At 50.2% G+C, this 18,510-nt stretch overlaps 2 protein-coding genes across 4 annotated transcripts in view; one reads left to right on the forward strand and one right to left on the reverse strand.

Annotated features, from left to right (window-relative positions):
- The window catches only part of INPP5J (inositol polyphosphate-5-phosphatase J), a 37,846-nt gene extending 35,968 nt beyond the window's left edge, over nt 1–1,878 (forward strand). For all 3 annotated transcript variants that reach the window (XM_080986227.1, XM_080986226.1, XM_080986225.1), the window contains exon 13: nt 202–1,878. In XM_080986227.1, coding sequence (XP_080842353.1) covers nt 202–825 — 624 coding nt within the window. In that variant the 3' untranslated portion in view covers nt 826–1,878. The remainder of the gene's footprint in view (nt 1–201) is intronic.
- A 297-nt stretch (nt 1,879–2,175) lies between these two features.
- PLA2G3 (phospholipase A2 group III) lies at nt 2,176–15,900 on the reverse strand. The gene is made up of 7 exons (XM_080986358.1): nt 15,231–15,900; nt 11,885–12,017; nt 8,994–9,128; nt 6,737–7,263; nt 5,958–6,087; nt 3,904–4,038; nt 2,176–3,050 (listed from the first exon to the last, which is right to left on the reverse strand). The coding sequence occupies exons 1-7, from the start codon at nt 15,787–15,789 to the stop codon at nt 2,891–2,893; spliced, it is 1,779 nt and encodes a 592-aa protein (XP_080842484.1). The 5' UTR covers nt 15,790–15,900; the 3' UTR covers nt 2,176–2,890.
- Nucleotides 15,901–18,510: the final 2,610 nt, after the last annotated feature.

Genomic DNA, 18,510 nt, shown 5'->3' on the forward strand with positions numbered 1-18,510 from the left:
GGAGAAGAGCAGATTGTGAAGGTTGGCTGTGTTTTGATTTGCTTCTTGCTTCGCTAGGTGCAAATTAGATAGACTTGAAATTCTTCCCCTATCCCTCCTCTCAACCCGTCCAGCCCAAAATTTATCAGGTAGTGGGGAGCAGCTGGGCCCTGCCTTCCCAAGTCAATATTGACTCTCCTCTCTCCGTCTCCCTGCACACAGATTTCACTGCCCACCTTGGAGCAAGCCACCAGCCCCACCGACAGCTCCAGCAGCACCTCAGAAGACGAGGACGACAGCACCCTGGTTCTGCTGGGCCCCAAATCCCGCAGCCCCAGCCCTGGGAAGATGAAGGGTCACCGCAGCCGCAGCCCCAGTTTGGCCAAGTTCCATGGACTCATCCTGCGCTCGTCGAGCCGGGACCATGCGGCCAGCCGCAGCCCCTCACCCCAGGGCCGCCGGGGCAGCAGCATCCTCAAGAGCGACATCCCCAGCATCCAGTTCTCCAAGGACAGCCCCCGCCAACGCTCCAAGTCGCGAGAGCCTGCCCAGAATGCAGAGAGCCTCGCCGGGCCTCGCCTCCAGAGCCCCTGGCGCTTTGACGAGAACCCCCTGGCCCGCACAGACCCCCGCAACCTGGGACTGCTGCCAGCCGTGCGCCTGGAAACCATCGATCAAGTCATGGGCCCCCGGCGAGAGAGTGCCGACCAGGGCCTGCCTCCCCGCAGGATGAGTCCCACTAGTCCGACCGTGGCCCTGGCCAACCTCTTCAGCACCTCCCCAAAGGAAGGGTTATCCCCAGACCACCAGGGTCCAAACCACCACAGCCGTGAGGCGGGACACTGAGGGCGACGCAGACGGCCGCCATGAGCCCACTGTCCAACCATCCCGTGTAGTGAGCTTGCAGTGTTATCTGTGTCCTTTACCTGCCAGTTTTCTGCTCCGTGTGTGTCTTTCTCTCTCCCGGTGTGTGACACGAAGACCCGGGGAAGGGGGCTGCCACTTGTGAGGCCCCGTCTCCCGACTCGAGTATGCTTGACAATCAACTTCCTCCCTCCCTTTGTGTAGGGGGCTGAACATCACGAGCGAAAAGCCCTCAGCCCCCTCGGCCTTTTCAGCCATAGAAACTCCCCACTCCTTGTTTGGGGGGGGACCCATCCTTTGATGAGAACTCCCTCCCCCATTGAACATCCAGTTTGGTGTTGAGATGGAGCTCCACCCGCCTCTCCTAGCGCCATCTCTGTTCTTGTCCTGAGGCACGATGGTGGTGGAGGAAGAGGAAGAGGAAAGCCTGCTACTTGCAATCCGACGGGAGGACAGTTGATCAGCACAGCGGAATGGGCAGCTGCAGAAAGAAGCTTGGCTGGGTATGGGATGAAGACACACTTTTGCTATCGGTTGCTAAAGCTCTGCTTGGCTGGACTCAATGGCTGCTGCAGGACCAGGCCCAGCCTGCTTGCAGGAAGTTGCTGAAACCATAAGAGGTGAAATACGGAACGTGCAATATGATGGGGATGGGGAATCAGAGTTCTTGGAGACAGGTGTGGGCCCCAGGTAGGATGGAGGAAGCTGGTGCTTCAGGTCCGGTTAGGGCCCAGCTGGTATCCCCCCCCCCGCAAGGCTTGGGGGGCCCCTGAGGAACTGGGGGAGAACTGCAAATGGCAGAAGGTTCTTGCTGGAGGGAAGGAGGTAGATGCAACCCAGTTGAGATCGTGGAGGTACAGGGGGGAGAGTTTGGGTTCCATTGCCTTACGAGGCGGGTGGGTGGGGGAGAGAACTCTGACCCAGGAAGCCGAAAAAGAAACGGGTGTGTGTGTGCGAGGGGGCAGCATGTGTGGCTAGGTTGTCGGGGCAACGTGACCAAGGTGCCTTGGAACCAGAAATGACGAAAGCTGCCTGGGGGGGTTGGGGAAAGGGGAGGGTGGGGGGGCTGGCCTCCCCCCGAGACAGATCCATGACCTTCGCTGGGACGAGTTCAGAGTTGATGCAATCTGTCCTACCTCACTTTTTCCTTCCGCCTCCTTTCCAATAATAATAATAAAAATCATCTACAAACCAACTTACGGATGACTGCATTTGTGTCTCTCTCTCCCTGGCAGTGGCAAAGAACCCCGCCAACGTGGGACAGGATTTGTTTTCACACCTCTCCCCCTCAGCATTCGGGCACCTTTCCCCTTGCTAAGCAGAACCCAGGCATACAGAAAAAGCACTTTTATTCATTAGTACACTATTTACAGTAGCTCCAGCAAGAACCAACCCCCCTCCCAATAAATTATAAGCAAGGGTGCAGACTTTGGGGTGCGTCCAGCTGCAAGTCGACAACATCCTACAAAACACACAGCAAGAGCTTTCTTAATAAATACACCATTAAGGGAAAGGGAGCAGGAAGAGCATTAAGGAGCAGGAGGGGCTCATTTCTCCTTGGCGGGGGGAACCAGAGGTCCTTTCCCCTCCCACTTCCATTCCATGCCACGTAATCCAATGCCCCCGTCCCCCCGTGGGTCCTCAAAGGGGTTGGAAGCGATTTGCTTGCTGAAGATGAGCAGAGTCTGTTCTCAGGTCAAGACAAACCCACCCTCCGCAAAGAGAGCCCTTTCACGCCACCCCCCACAGGGCCATTTCTTGGCCTCTTCTGCACAAAGTTGTGCTGATGGTGAGCACTGGTAAGCACTGATTTCTCAGCCTCTGGAGGGAAGCCCTTTCCCCTGCTGCGCTCAGCACGGCTGGGGGGCATCATATCCTCAGTGACATCAGCGGAAGTAGAGGCAGCCCCACGGTCAAGGCAGGGCAGTCCACTTCATGGGGGCCAAGCTCGGCTGCAACCCACTCTGGGGTCTTTCCCCCCACCCCATCAGCGTCCAAAGGGAAAAGACTGCCTGCGGCTCAATGGGGCCGGGTCTGGTGGGCGCCTTCACAGCAGCTGCATGCATTTATCGAACAGTCGGAGAGGCTGGCTGGGGGGCGCCCACTCCTGCCGCTTCACCTTGAGGCGGGAGCCCCCATGCGTCCGTGCCAGCCGATTGGTGAGGTGCCGTGCAGGGGCCAGGACGGCTCTGCCCACATCAATGCAACTGCAAGAGGGCAAAGAAATAGGAACAGGTTAGCCCTCCCTGCCTCCGGGGAAACGGGGCGGGGAATTCTATTGTGGTTTTTTTTTGCCAAGGGTTTTGGATAAAAACGCTCAAGAATGGGTCCGCCGCTAGGAATGGGAAAGGGAAGGACCCTGGTTTGAATCTCACCTCTGCCACACAGACTTTTGCTAGGCCGTTTCAGCAAAGTCATAATTTCCTCAATTACTGTATTTTTCGTTCTATAAGACGCACTTTCCCCCTCCTAAAAAGTAAGGGGAAATGTATGTGCGTCTTATGGAGCGAATGCAGGCTCTATGGCTTCAGTGAAAGAAACGCGAAGCCTCCGGAGTGCAGCGGGAGCTCCTGTTGTGCTCCGGAGGCTTCGCGTTGCTGTCGCTGAAGCCAAGACAGCCAGCAGGATCGCAGCGCTGCGATCCCGCTGGCTGTCCTGGCTTCTGGGATTCAGAATATAATTTTTCTTGTTTTCCTCTTCCAAAACCTAGGTGCGTCTTATAGAGCGAAAAATACTGTACATCAACGACTACCTTGGTTCTCAAATGCCTTGGTACTCAAACAACTTGGAACCCAAACACTGCAAACCTGCAGCCAGTCGGAAGCCATGCCTTGGTTTCTGAACGTTTTGGAAGTTGAATGGACTTCCGGAACGGATTCTGTTCGACTTCCAAGGTACTACTGTACAACCATAAGGGCCGGTCAGGGACACCCATCCCATCTAGCTGCTGTAGCCTCTTAGGGAAGCAACATGCCTTGCGTTGGCCCCACCTCCAGCCTCCCTTCCAGAAGCCCAAGCCCACCTTTTACCCAACCGCCACCCAATGAACAGGCCACTCACTTGGATTGCTTGCCCTCTCCTTCCATGCAACCTGGAGGCCTCTGCAGGACGAAACATGAGGAGGAGACGTAGCCAGAGAGAACCTCCTCTTCCACCTCGTTGGGACCCTTCGTCCTCCGGAGGAACCGGGCCAGCCTGCAAGGAGAAAGAGGCTTAGAAACCAGAGACCTCCAGCCCACACCACCCCTCCGGTCAGGAAGCCGAGGGAAAGGATTTAGCCCCGTGGCAGTCTGCCTTCCTTGCATGCAGGTTGTCCCGGGTTCAAGGGCCAGCGTCAGGGTATGTCTGCCTGAAACCCTGGAGAGCTGCTGCTGCTGCTGGTCAGTGTAGACCAGCCCTTCTCAACCTGTGGGTCCCCAGATGTTGTTGAACTACAACTCCCATCACCCTTAGCTAGCAAGGCCAGAGCTCAGGGATGATGGGAGTTGTAGTCCAACAACATCTGGAGACCCACAGGTTGAGAACCGCTGGTGTAGACTATACTGAACTAGCTGGACCAATGGTCTGGCTTGGAATAGGGCAGCTTCCTATTTAATCTAGCTCTTCCTTTCCAGAACCATCTACTTTATTTTCAGGGGAAGGACTTCAGCTCAGTGGCAGAACATCTGTGTCAGGGACTGGGCAGAAGGGGAATGGTGGAGACCTCCTGCCCAGCCTGACCCTTCCAGAGAAGATGAAGACAGTTCAGAATTACAACAGGGCTTTGAGGGAGATCACAGCTCAGAGGAAGACGAAGGGGAAAGCTGGGGAATAATGGGAGAGGAGGAGGAAGAAGAAGCAGCACCAGAAGGGAGACAGCTGACGGACACAGTGTCTTTAGAAAGCATTCAAGAGCCCCCTCTCCCAGAACCCGGCAAGCTTTGAAAGTAGGAGAGCAGAGGGCTCAGAGGCAGAGGGCCCTCAGTGCCACCCGTAGAAGAGATGACGAATGAGGAAGTGGGAGAAAAAGGGGGTGGAGAGTCACTCAGGCTAACACCATTACAGTGGTACCTCAGGTTAAGAACTTAATTCGTTCCGGAGGTCCGTTCTTAACCTGAAACTGTTCTTAACCTGAAGCACCACTTTAGCTAATGGGGCCTCCCGCTGCCGCCGCACTGCTGGATCACGATTTCTGTTCTCATCCTGAAGCAAAGTTCTTAACCTGAGGTACTATTTCCGGGTTAGTGGAGTCTAACCTGAATAGTCTGTAACCCGAGGTACTACTGTATTACAAGAGGCTGCATTCCCAAGCCTCTCTCTGTTAATATTGAATTAAAAAGCAGATGGTAAGGACTTTTCCTTATCTTATCCAGGGCAGAGATTAGGTTTGATGAGGCCCTAAACTACTGAAGGTAATGGGGCCCTTTATATGTCCAGCTGTCCTTTGTCAACAACAAATTGTCTCCATTTTTTGTGTTAAATATATGCTATATGGTAATTTATGGACCTAATAGGTATCTGAAGCCATTTGCACATAACAAAATTTTATCAAAGTAACTGTTGAACTGAAATACAATTAAGAAGTATATTAATAGTGAAATAATTATATATAGAAAAGAGTAAACCAGTGATATTTTTAGGGAGCAGGCTAGCAGGCGAGGCCCATTACTTACATCACAGGAGCCTACACAACACAAAACACTGTTGCTGTTGTAGGTTTTATTTGATTTGTTTTTTATCTTCTATTTTGGAAATGTACATCCAGGGTTTTTTCCCTTTAATTTTTTTGGGGGCCCCCAAGAGAGTGGGGCCCTAAGCTATAGCTTGTTTAGCTTATATGTAAATCCGGCACTGGTCTTATTCGTTCCTGGAAACCTGCAATGGGGTTTGGTTCTTCTGCCACCTGATAGAGTCTCCCTCGCTGGAAGTCTTCCAAGGAAGGTTGGACCACCATCAGATGAAAGCGCCCCAAGAAACAGGTTGAAATGGGTGTGTCCTACAAGACCCCGCCTCCTCCAAGCCTACAGGCTATGGGGCCTCCTTCCCAGCTGTTTCCTCCCCATCAGTTCAGCTGCTCGGCCCCAGGGATGGTGCAATTTGGATGGGGTGGGGGGGAGGAAAACACCTGCACTTACCTGCGGGTGCAGTTGCAGTGGAAGAGGGTGCGGGAGTCCACATTATGCAGCTGGTATTTGACCTCGTTGGGCCCGATCCTGTACGGGCACTGGTCCAGGCGTCGGTAGCAGCTGCAGCTCCGCGACCGGGCTGGTGAGGCAAGCGGGAAACAGTTAAAACCAGGAGGAACCCACAATCCCAGAGGTAGTAGTCAAGCCCCTGCAGACCCTCCAAGTGTCCGCTATTTTCCAGGGACAGTCCCGGATTTACAGAAGCCGTCCCGGTTTCTGATTTGATCCCAGAATGTCCCACATTTCCTTAGGATGTCCCTATTTTCATCGGAGAAATACTGGAGGGTATGGAGTTACACAAGTAACTAAACAACCTTTAGAAGACTTCTGAATCTCTTGCAGCACTGAGGTTAAATTCAACAGTGTAAATAAGTTTTGATAGATATAATAATGGAATACTGAACGGTTTGGTTTATAGAAAATATGCAAGGATTTATGTTATGCAAAATGAACCATGGAAACAGAAGAAAGGAAGCCATTGATATTTTAAGGTTGTTTAAATGAATGCTCCAAAATGTAAAAGAGAAAATTTAAAAAAAATTGGGGGGGGGGATAGAAGACCATTCATATTCTAACACAGTCGGGTGAGGGGGGGGAAACTCTCTCCCTCACGATCTGCTCTCTTGCTCCCCACCCCATTCCCAAATACTTCTACATTAGGGGACCTCCTAAAAACCACCCCCTGCCAGAAAGCACAGACACAACCCCCCCACCAACCATTTACTCACCTAGTTTACCTGGTTTACGAGTGTGGTTGTGTTTGCTGGCGTTAGACGGCGACACTGCTTCCTGCCCTGCCTCGTTGGGTAGCCTTGTGGCGATCGCACCAGTTTGCTGCACATCTGAACGTGCCGTCGTGTGAATGCCTCCTGACCTGAACAAGCCTGGTTTTGACTTAGTCCTGAGGGTGGGTGGCAAAGGCACTCTCCCCTTGTTCACGGAGACCGCTCCTGGACTGGTGCGTACTGGGAAGTGTGCGATCCTATCTGGCTTGGAGGTCAGGATTGGCTGAGTCACAGAACCCGAGGCGCCTGGGCGTACCGGGTGCGGCCGCAGGCTTTCTGAGGCATCCTGTTCTGGATGTTTCCGGTGTTTCTGGTTCTTCTTCCCGCCGTGCTTCCTGCCCCTGCCCCAATGCCTTTTGGGTGGGGGTGGAGGCGTGGCAGGGCTGGAGCTCTCGACGTATGGCAAGGCTGCATGGTAGTGGCTCTGCTCCACTAAGCGAGCCAGTGGCTTCAGGCCATACTCCTTGCACCTGGAAAGGCAAGGTGGTGGAGGAGGAGTTAAGACCAGGAGAGACGTCTCGACTTTTAATCCCACTTCTAACACCAATGATGCGTGTGAATCCAGGCCAGCAACAGGCCTTTTAAATAATATACAGCTTCAGGCATTTTTGAAAATATATCCGTTATTGAAAACTAAAAAGAAGATAAAGTCCCTACCAGAGAAGAATGGCAGATCAGGTTGATGGGTTATGCTGAAATGGCTAAAATGATCGGAAGAATCAGAAATCAGGAAGACCAAATTGTATTAAGGAATGGGGAAAATTTTTAACGTATCTTAAAGAGTTAAAATTGTTATTAGGATTGGAATATCACTTGTAGTTTAATGGTGAATTTTGGACACAATGTAGAGGTAAAAGATTTGGATTATCATAAAAGATGCAGGAAGAAATGATTAACAACAGGACCCACAAAGGGGAGGAGGGAAGTCCAAGAGATGCCTTGGAATCTTTTTTTTATGTTGGATATGTGACTGTGAAATTTTAATCTGAAAAACCAGATACAGTGGCACCTTGGTTCTCAAACGCCGAAAACCCAGAAGAAAGTGTTCCGGTTCTCGAACGCCCGATGTGGCTGTCGGCTATTTTTTCCGGGGCACCTGCACCAATCAGAAGCTGCACCTTGGTTTTCGAACATTTTGGAAGTCAAACGGACTTCCGGAACAGATAAAGTTTGGTGCTTTTGTTTTTGCTATTTGGCGTTTTTGTTTTTGAGACTTTTTTGGTTAATTGTGTCAGGGAACTGCCATCAGTGCCGGAGGGAGAGAGCAAAAGCCAGAGGGATTCCAGAGAGCGTCCAGGGATCGGGAGAAGCAGCCCATCTTCTGGGGAAGAGAATCAGTGTAGCACCGGTGGAGAAGGGGGGCAGATGGGGGAAGCGGGGAGGCGGTCCCATGACTCCTTGCCTGGGACCAGCGGGGAGAGTAGGGGTCCTCTGTTGCCTACGCCCTCCTTGCGCAGAAGGCTTTCGCGCAGAGAGAGTAGGAGGAGACTAGGCGTCAAAGAGCTTCTTTGCTGGAAGAAGTTTAAGAAACGCCCACTGACGGATTCTGCCAGCGATTGAGTCAGCCACGGGTGAGTGGCTGTCCGGACAGAAAAGGTTCACTTTGGCAACCCAGCCAGGGGGATAGGCACCTGCTTACGCACGAGCAACCCCTAGAACCATTACAAATTGGTTTTTGTGACTGTGTGGAATCCAGGTCAGCTACTGATTGATTGTGTGACTGCATGGATAAAAGTGGATAAAAGCCCCCCATCCAAACAATGACTATCATCAGTGCAGGTAAGAAAAAATAATAATTTAATAATACAGTACATTGATTATTGCTTTCATTTTATGTATCAATGGTCTCATTAGACAATAAAATTCATGTTAAATTGCTGTTTTAGGGGTTGTTTTTAAAAGTCTGGAATGGATTAATTCATTTTGCATTACTTTCTATGGGAAAGTGCACCTTGGTTTTGGAATGCTTTGGTTTTGGAATGGACTTCTGGAACAGATTGAGTTTGAGAACCAAGGTACCACTGTAAATAGATAGAAAGATGATAGATAGATAGATAAAAAGTAAAAAGGATATAAATACAAAGTTATAGATATATATAATTACCCTGTTCAGTGCACAGGGTAAAATAAGATGAACGCCACCTAGAGGGAAAGCAAGCCCCCTACAGTCAAGGAAGACCAGAGAGAGCCAAACACTCACCCTCCCCACCAATGCCATTCCAGGCATTGCTCAGAGTTCTCCAGGACAAAGCAGGGAATCTCCAGTAGGTTGAAGAAGCTGATGCCCACGAGGTTGGAGATGGTGTCGTTTTGATCCAACAGGCACTGCTTGAACCTGTCAATGGAAGCGGAGCGACCATCAGTGCTGGTTTATACAGGGCAATTGGCATGGTAGAGAGACAGGGATGCGGGTCTCTCCTTAGCCCTTCTTGGCCCTCTCCAAATCCCTTCTTGGCAGGCTAGCCTGTCACACAGGACAACTTCAAAGCTTCCACTTTGTTATTATTACTGATATTTTATTGATCACATTCCACATATGGCCTAATTATTTTTTTAATTATAGAATATATGTTTAAAAGCAATATGAAGTGGGCACCCATTGGAGGCTCATGCCCATTGGGCAGAAGGCAGGGAGTCCAGCAGTAGGGGGCGCCAGAACCAAAGGAAGGCAGAGCAAATTCATACTAGTTTTGCCCCGTCCTCCTCCATACAGAGTCTGGGCAGCGCTGATGAGATGCAGGAGAAAGCCGATAGGCAAAACCACCCCCTGGATTGGTTTGAGGTCAGAAGGGGGCTTGCCGAAGGCACAGTTCAATGGGATAGCACCCCCTTCACCCTAACGGACCAGCTATTCACCCAGCTGGGAAAGTCTGCTGGAGCAGAATATGTATCGAACCATTTACAATCATTCTGTGCGCTTCCTCCTCATTCAGAGGCAGTAAGGCTTCTGAATGCTAGAAACCACAGGAGGGAAGGGAGCTCATGTGCAGAAGTCTTCCTTGAGAGTTTCCCAACATGCATCTGGCTGGCCACTGCGAGAAAGGGATGATGAATACACCATATTTTTCGTGTATACGACACCCCCATGTATAAGACGCCCCCTATTTTGGGGGAACTCAAAATTAAGAAAATGCACTATCCGTGTATAAGACGCCCCCTTATTTTAAACTTCAAAAATTTAGGAAAAAATATACTCTTATACATGAAAAAGTACGGGTGTGTGTGTGTGTGTGTATTCTATTTTACAATTTAAAATACTCATCCATAAAATATCTATAAAATATCAGTGACTTCCCTTCTTCTCTTTCCATGGTTCATTTTGCATAACATAAACCCCTGCATACTTTACAAAAGCTATACCATTCAGTATTCCATTATTGCATCCATCAAAACGTATTCACACTGTTGAATTTATCTTAATGCTGCCAGCATTTTCAGGTGTACACAGTTTTCTCCCATATATTCAATAAACATTTTCCAATCTTTTCTAAATGTATGTTCTTCTTGTTCTCTCATTCTATATATTACGTCTGCAAGCTGTGCATATTCTGTCAGCTTAAGCTGCCATTTTTCATTAGTTGGGACCTCACTCCTTTTCCATTTTTGGGCTAACAAAACACAGGCCACAGTAGTGGCATACATAACCTTTTTTGACACCTGGGAATTTCAGTCTGAATTATCCCCAACAAAAGGGACTCTGGGTTTTTTTGTTTGGAAAAGTACTTTTAAAGGTTTTTTTCAATTCATTATGGATTATTTCCCAATACTCTTCTCCTTTTGCAGGTCCACCACATATGAAAGAATGTACCCTCGACCTATTTGCATCTCCAGCACTTACCTGATTCAGTCTTATACATCTTAGCAAGCCTACTCAGAGTTAAATACCATCTGTAAATCATTTTCAAGTAGTTCTCCTTCAAAGAGTAACCTGCTGTAAACTTCAAATCGCTTTTCCAAAGTTTCCCCCAGAGCTTAAAACCTATATTGTGCCTTATATCTATTGCCCAGTGTGTCATGGAGGCTTTGACCAGCTCGTCTTTCATTTCCCTGCTCCAACCCAACTTTAAAAGGCCTCAAGCAGAGAGGTCTTGTCTGGGCTGATAAATCAAGTTCCATTTCAGTCTGTGCTGGAGACTGAACTGCAGGCCTTTGGAGCATGGTGCAAAATAGCTAAAGAAAGAAAAACCTCATGCAGGGTTAAAGATTTGGGGCTTCTGGCATCCGAAGTGAGAGCAGAGCCGGATTTAGGTTTGACAAGGCCCTAAGCTACTGAAGGTAATGGGGCCCTTTATATGTCCAGCTGTCCTTTGTCAACAACAAATTGTCACTGTTTTTTGTGTTGAATATACTCTATATGGTAATTTATGGACCTAATAGGTATCTAAAGCCATTTGCACATGTTGCCATGTAACCAGTTCATGCAGAATGTAAAGGTAAAGGTAAAGGGACCCCTGGCCGTTAGGTCCAGTTGTGGCCGACTCTGGGGTTGCGGCGCTCATCTCGCTTTATTGGCCGAGGGAGCCAGCGTACAGCTTCCAGGTCTTGTGGCCAGCATGACTAAGCCCCTTATGATGAACCAGAGCAGCGCACGGAAACACCGTTTACCTTCCCGCCGGAGCAGTACCTATTTATCTACTTGCACTTTGATGTGCTTTCGAACTGCTAGGTTGGCAGGAGCAAGGACCGAGCAACAGGAGCTCACCCCGTCGCGGGGATTCGAACCGCCGACCTTCTCATTGGCAAGTCCTAGGCTCTGTGGTTCAACCCACAGTGCCACCCGCGACCCATGCAGAATGCAGGCACCCTATAGAAATGAGCAAACCAGTGATATTTTAGGGAGCAGGCTAGCAGGCGGGGCCCATTACTTACATCATAGGAGCCTACGCAACACAAAACACTGTTGCTGTATGTAGGTTTTATTTTATTTGTTGTTTATCTTATATTTTGGAAATGTACATCCAGTTTTTTCCCCTTTAAATTTTTTTGGGCCCCCCAAGAGAGTGGGGCCTTAAACTATAGCTTGTTCAGCTTATACGTAAATCCGGCACTGAGCAAGAGCCATGCTCTAGACCAGCGCCACCCAATACTCACCGCTCATCACACTCGCAGTGAGATATTGTGTGCAGGCGGAAGTTGCGCATCCCGAATTTGTAGCCCAGCGCAGAGATCTGAGCTTCGCACATGTCGTGCTCCCGACAACACACGTCTGGGCCTTGGAAGACGCCTGCAAGAGAAAATGCTGAGATCAGGCTAAGGAAGGGTGCAAGAGCTCCAGAGCTTGTGGCCGAGTAAGGGCTGGGTGTAGTGACCACAGGAGCAAGGAGACGCCTGGGGGAAGAAGACGCTCACAACATTTATTCCTGATCGTGCCACCCCTAGCCGTATGACAGCAGGGCTACCATTGGCTGCAGCTCATGGGAGTTGTAGTCCACCCAAAGGCACCCGATTATCAAAGGCTGCTCTAGTGATCGGGTGGGGGGTGCATCCACAGCACAAATGCGGAGATCTTGTCTACTCAGAGTAGGTGCCACAGTGCTTGAAGCAACAGTGACTCCTACAGCAGCTACATGGCTAGGGCTGGGCAAAATATCCAAAACCAGTTTGAAGTCCATACTGTGATAGCGGGTTCATATTTTTTGACCTGGCAATATATTACAAATCATGATTTTGTGTGTGTGCCATACAAAAATCACAATGTGCGGAAAAACCGCAAAGCCAGCCAATCACGATGTGGTGATACATCACGATGTTGTAAACCATAATATTGCCCATGACGGTAGAGTAGAAGAGGAAAATAAGGGGTTAATCTGGACAGGAAACAACCCTTGTTTTTAGACACTGAATGAGCAAAGAGTGCATTGTACTTGTGCGCATCAAGGATTTTTACACGTTAATTGGCAACTATTGGAAACTGACAAAGCTACCACGGAAGCCCTATACACTACTACCGCCAGAGGGTTTTCTCCCAGCTGACTGAACCTTCTTTCCCATCTGGTTCTGTCTGTGCTGCCCACTTGCAAAATGACATCATACCGGTTTGCTTAATAAGATGCTGCAATACTATGCAGAGAACTGTGTTCCTAAACTGATCGTCCCCGCTCCCAAATGCTGGAGGCAATCTTTAATCTCACTGGAGCACCAAGAATCTCAAATACAAACACGTTTCTAGTCTTCATGGCTGCAAAAATCACTCTGGAGATGGAAAGGTGAAAAGGACAGCACACAAATTCCTTGGACGCTAAGCCCAGAATCACAGTATTGCAGCTCACAAATACTGCATTTGGGGTGCATTATTGCTGCATTTAGGGATGCAGGTGGTGCTGTGGGTTAAACCACAGAGCCTAGGGCTTGCCAATCAGAAGGTCGGCGGTTCAAATCCCCGCGACGGGGTGAGCTCCCATTGCTCAGTCCCTGCTCCTGCCAACCTAGCAGTTCGAAAGCACGTCAAAGTGCAAGTAGATAAATAGGTACCGCTCTGGCGGGAAGGTAAACGGCGTTTCCGTGTGCTGCTCTGGTTTGCCAGAAGCGGCTTAGTCATGCTGGCCACATGACCTGGAAGCTGTACACCGGCTCCCTCAGCCAATAAAGCGAGATGAGCGCCACAACCCCAGAGTCGGTCACGACTGGACCTAATGGTCAGGGGTCCCTTTACCTTTACTTTATTGCTGCATTTGGGGCTGAACGAACTACAGTGCCATCTAACAGGATTTTTGAATTTGGTGGGAGGGAGCATTCTTCATTTGATGAACCCAAGGGCATTTGAACTGTCCTCCCTCCTTGTACCCGCTGCTCACCCCACCACTACCAAGCCTTGCAATGCCCGCCCCCCAATCATGGCTCTGGAGTAGCAGCAATTAAAAAAACGGAGAAACGGCGATACCACCACTGCCCCCTTGTGGTCTCGTATGTGCGCACTGTGGCACATGAGAAGCAACAGTTCTGCTCTTTCGACAAGTGGAAAGAGGTTTTGCCAAAGGATCCTTATGAAATATATTTGATTTACTGTATACCCAGCCCTTCTTCCCAAACAAGTCCCAGATGGCAAACATCAAAAGTGATGAAGCAATAAAGGCATTGTCAACTAAACCGGGCGTTAGGCAACATAGTTGTTATCTGTTCCAAACTAACATTAACTTTTGGTACCCAAAAATCTGAAAGACATGATGGTGCAATGAAATCCAGGTCCTGGATGAACTCAGATGTGCATCAGAGGCGGTGGCTCAAGAGAAGTTCTGTGGTGGCTCAGTGGCAGAGTCCCTGCTTTGCATGCTGAAGGTCACAGGTTCAATCCCCAGTATCTCCAGATAGGAGTGGGAGAAGACAGACCTGGAAGAGCTACTGCTAGTATAGTCTAGTATAATCTGACTCCAGATAAGGCAGCTTCCTAGATTCCATTTTTGGCTTCTCCCCACACTGGATGAATAGCAGGTGCATTAGGGCAAATGGGGCACTGCCCCATCAGTCTGGCCCCTGTCACCCCCCTCACCTGCCTGCCTTTGGACTTTCAGCTGTTCCAGGGGGTGGCCCTGCCTCCCAGCTTCCTCCTCTCAATATTGCCCTCCTAGAGCTCAGCAAGGAGGAGGAGGGCAGGAAGAAAGCTAGAATTAAGTTGGCCCTGCAGGTCATTAACTCTGGCTCCCCCTACTATTGGCCTCCTGCGCCATCACAAACAGGGTGGAGGCCAATAGTAGGGGGAGTCAGAGTTAATGACCTGCAGGGACCTGCCCTAAAACTAATTTTGCAGCCCATCCTTTCCGAAGCCATCTAAACTTATGCGACACCAACCACATCTAGTGGCAGTGAGTTCCGCAAGTCAGTCGTGCGTTGTATGAAAGTTGCCTAGTGCCTGAATAATTGCTCATATGCCCCCAATCCCGCATGAGATGCACAGAATAGTTTCATATTATAGAAGAATAGACTTTTAAAAGAAGAAGAGGAAGAAGCTATAAGCACAATAACTGATCAGCCTCCAGAATCAGCCTTCCAGCTTCAAAGCTACAGTTGTTTTGTCTGGAGACAGCGCCTGTTCCTTCTTCCAAAGAAATCTCCCGGTTGGCGGCACTGACTCAGCAGGATAGGAGCAACGCTCTGCACATGCTCAGAAACTCTTTCTTAGTTCTCCACGTTCCAGGACCGTTTTGAAATCAGCTGCTCTTGCGGTCAAAGGAGCCAACTCCTATGATTGTAGGAGCTTTGACCCCCACAATAAAATATTTGAGGGGGCCGGACCCCGATAAAGTTGATGGGCATTCCCATTCAAATTGTGCGTGTGCGCACTGCGTCATGTGATCGATTATGCGGGGTGGGGCTTACCCCACAATATTTTTTTCCAAGTTGGCACCCCTGTACCCATCCGACGCCAGCCAAAACTGAATCCATCCCATTTCCATCACACGAACACCACCGCCGCCCTCGCCCCGCTTCCAACTATCCTTACCCAGTTCGGTGAAGTTCCCTGCCGAGTCGCCAGCTCCGCACCAAAGCGTCCCGGGCATCGTCCAACCCCTCCGGACCCGCTTGTGCCCCCGATCCTCCAATACCCCCCGACGGCCAGCTCTGGTCTCCCCCGGAGGCGCCCTGCAGGAGTCTTTCTGCGCATCCAAGGCGGCGAGCCGTCGCTGCAGCTCCGCCCCCCAGTAGAAGCGCATCAAAGGGCTGCCGTGGGGGGTCCCTGGGACGCCGCTCCATCGACGGCTCCCGGGCCCCGTCGGTGGAGGAGGCGCGCACAGCTCCGCGTAGCGGCTGATAAGGGACGGCTCCGCCCTCCAAGCGCAGCCCTGAAGGCGCCCCCGGGAGTCCCACGCGCTTTGGACCAGCGCGGGCGGGAGCCCGTCGGGGCGCCGCCACAAGAAGCTCAGGAACCGGGAGCGGCCGTCGCCGTCGGGGGCGACGGTGTGGCAGAAGGTGTTGGCTTTGTTCCAGGAGCCCAGGGCGCCCGGAGGCAGCGTGAAGGCGAGGGCCAGCAGGGAGGCCAAGAGGGGCCGCAGGGACGTCATGGGAGCCTACAAACACCTTCCTTCCCCGACGGCTGGCTGGTTAGTTAGTTCGTATTGCCGGCGCACGCTCTCCTCGCCTCCTTCGGAAGCCGGCCGCTGAATGAATGAACCGCTCCCTCCCACCGCCGCGGGTTTTCACAAGAAGAGAACTCGGCCGCTCATTGGACGGCTCTGGGCAACCCCCCCTCCTCCCGCAGCCGCGCCCCTCCGCTGTGACTCATTCAAATTCGCGGATTAGGTTCGAATAGAGCGCTCTGACGCAGGGGGAGGGATGGGCGTGGGAAAACCACCTGCGGAGGGCACCCCCACTTAGAGTAGGCGCACCCCCCCCCAGAAGACAGCCCGCTGGATCAGTTGTTGTTGTTTAGTCGTTTAGTCGTGTCCGACTCTTCGTGACCCAATGGACCACAGCACGCCAGGCACTCCTGTCTTCATCCAGCCCAGCCTTTCGCATGATGAATTCTGCATATAAGTTAAACAAGCAGGGAGACAATATACAGCCTTGTCATACTCCTTTCCCAATTTTGAACCAATCAGTTGTTCCATATCCAGTTCTAACTGTAGCTTCTTGTCCCACATAGAGATTTCTCAGGAGTCAGATGAGGTGATCAGGCACTCCCATTTCTTTAAGAACTTGCCATAGTTTGCTGTGGTCGACACAGTCAAAGGCTTTTGCATAGTCAATGAAGCAGAAGTAGATGTCTTTCTGGAACTCTCTAGCTTTCTCCATAATCCAGCGCATGTTTGCAATTTGGTCTGGTTCCTCTGCCTCTTTTAAATCCAGCTTGCACTTGTGTGGCCCAAATAGCAGGGGATGAAACTAGGTTTTATCTCACTCGGATCAAAGACTCACTTTGGCACATCCCCACACTCATTTGCGCGCGCACGCACGCACACTCACACAGAGGGAGAGGGAGGGGCTGGGAGCCTCAATGGTGTCCCTTGAGATAAAACCATTGCCGGATCAGACCCTCTGGACCGCTCTAGCCCACAGTCAGATAGTGTGGAGATGCTTCCAGGTAGGCCTTGGGGACCACAACGCTCTGTCTCCTGCATCTGGTACTCAGAGGTAGACTGCTCTTTAGCAGAGAGGCTCCATTCCACCAACTTTTATTGGATATTGGAACTGTCTTGCTGGGTCACACTGGTTGTAAGTAAGGAGGCAGCAGCAGCAACTGAGGTTGGTGGTAGTGTCCCACTTTTTCCAGTAAATTTTCTTCCATTTGGGCTCAATATATGATTGCCGTGATCCAGCAATGCAGATCTTATGAGCCATGATGGTTTGGGGCAGAACCTCCATGTTCAGGAGGCATCTACCTCTGAGTACCAAGTGGATGGGCAACTGTGCATGCCCCATTAGCAAGCGTCCCAGAAGCACCTGAGAGACTGGAAGCAGTTTGTGCTATAAACCACTCTGGGGTTTTAGCAGATGAAGTGTGTGTGTGTGTGTTGGGGGGGGGGGTATAAGTAATGAGGCAGTGTGGTGCACTGGTTAAAGTGGTCAGACTAGGAAGGGGTTCAAATCTCCACGCAGCCATTTGAAGCTCACTGGGTAACAATGGAGCAGCCTCTCAGCCCAGCCTGCCTCACAGGGTTGTTGTGGGGTTTAAATGACAAGAGGGGAGAACTGTGTGGGGAAAAGTGGAATACAAATGCAATCAGTCAATAGTAGCTAAACAGCTAGTGTGAATTATCACAAAGGTATTCCATTTAAACAAATATAATAAAATAAACATCCTGGTTTCCATCAATGGGCTCCTTAATTCAATCAATGGGCAGGGTATAAATAATAAAATTATTGTTATAACTCCCCCTCCAACATTTTTTGATGGAAAAAGGGATGTTCTAAATAATAATAATAATAATAATAATAATAATAATAATAATAATAATATTCTGCCCATCAGACTAGGTTGCCCAGCCACTCTAAGTGGCTTCCAACATATAAAAAAACCAACACAACAAAACATTAAACATTTAAAACCTTCCCTATACAGGGCTGCCTTCCAATGTCTTCTAAAAGTTGTATCTCCTTGGCTCAGGGGCCACATAACTCCATACTCTCCAATGAAAATAGGGACATCCTACCACACCCTCCAACATTTCTCTGATGAAATTAGGGACAGCCCAAGGAAAAGTGACACGGGTGGCACTGTTGGTTAAACCACAGAGCCTAGGGCTTGCCAATCAGAAGGTCGGTGGTTCGAATCCCCGCGACAGGGTGAGCTACTGTTGCTCTGTCCCTGCTCCTGCCAACCTAGCAGTTCGAAAGCACGTCAAAGTGCAAGTAGATAAATAGGTACGGCTCCAGCAGGAAAGTAAACGACATTTCCGTGCGCTGCTCTGGTTTGCCAGAAGCAGCTTAGTCATGCTGGCCAAATGACCCGGAAGCTGTACGCCGGCTCCCTTGGCATATAAAGCGAGCACCGCAACCCCAGAGTCGGCCACGACTGGATCTAATGGTCAGGGGTCCCTTTACCTTTCCTTTAAGGAAAAGTGGGGTCCAATTAAAAACTGGGACGGCTTCTGCAAATCCAGGACTGTCCCCAGAAAATAGGGACACTTGGAGGGTCTGTTTTTTTTATTATTTGCTAGCCCGAAACCTCATCCAGGGCCTATTTGTCACAGCAAACTTCTCTCACAAAAAACAGCAGCAATAAAACTTCCCCTTCCATCAGTGCTAACAAGGAGTGGTGGTGGATTATTTCTTCAAAAAAATAA

The sequence above is a fragment of the Podarcis pityusensis genome (genome assembly GCF_964106645.2).
Source record: "Podarcis pityusensis genome assembly, chromosome: 16".
NCBI lineage: Eukaryota > Metazoa > Chordata > Lepidosauria > Squamata > Lacertidae > Podarcis > Podarcis pityusensis.

Bases quoted from the DNA above. Each gene is read 5' to 3' on its own strand.
- PLA2G3 (XM_080986358.1), bottom strand. From the start codon at position 15,789: ATGACGTCCCTGCGGCCCCTCTTGGCCTCCCTGCTGGCCCTCGCCTTC. The intron at 9,129-11,884 runs GTGAGTATTGGG...TTCCATTGACAG, and splicing joins CACTGCGAGTGTGATGAGCG to GTTCAAGCAGTGCCTGTTGG. The intron at 3,051-3,903 runs GTGAGTGGCCTG...GCCCTCTTGCAG, and splicing joins GGAGAGGGCAAGCAATCCAA to TTGCATTGATGTGGGCAGAG.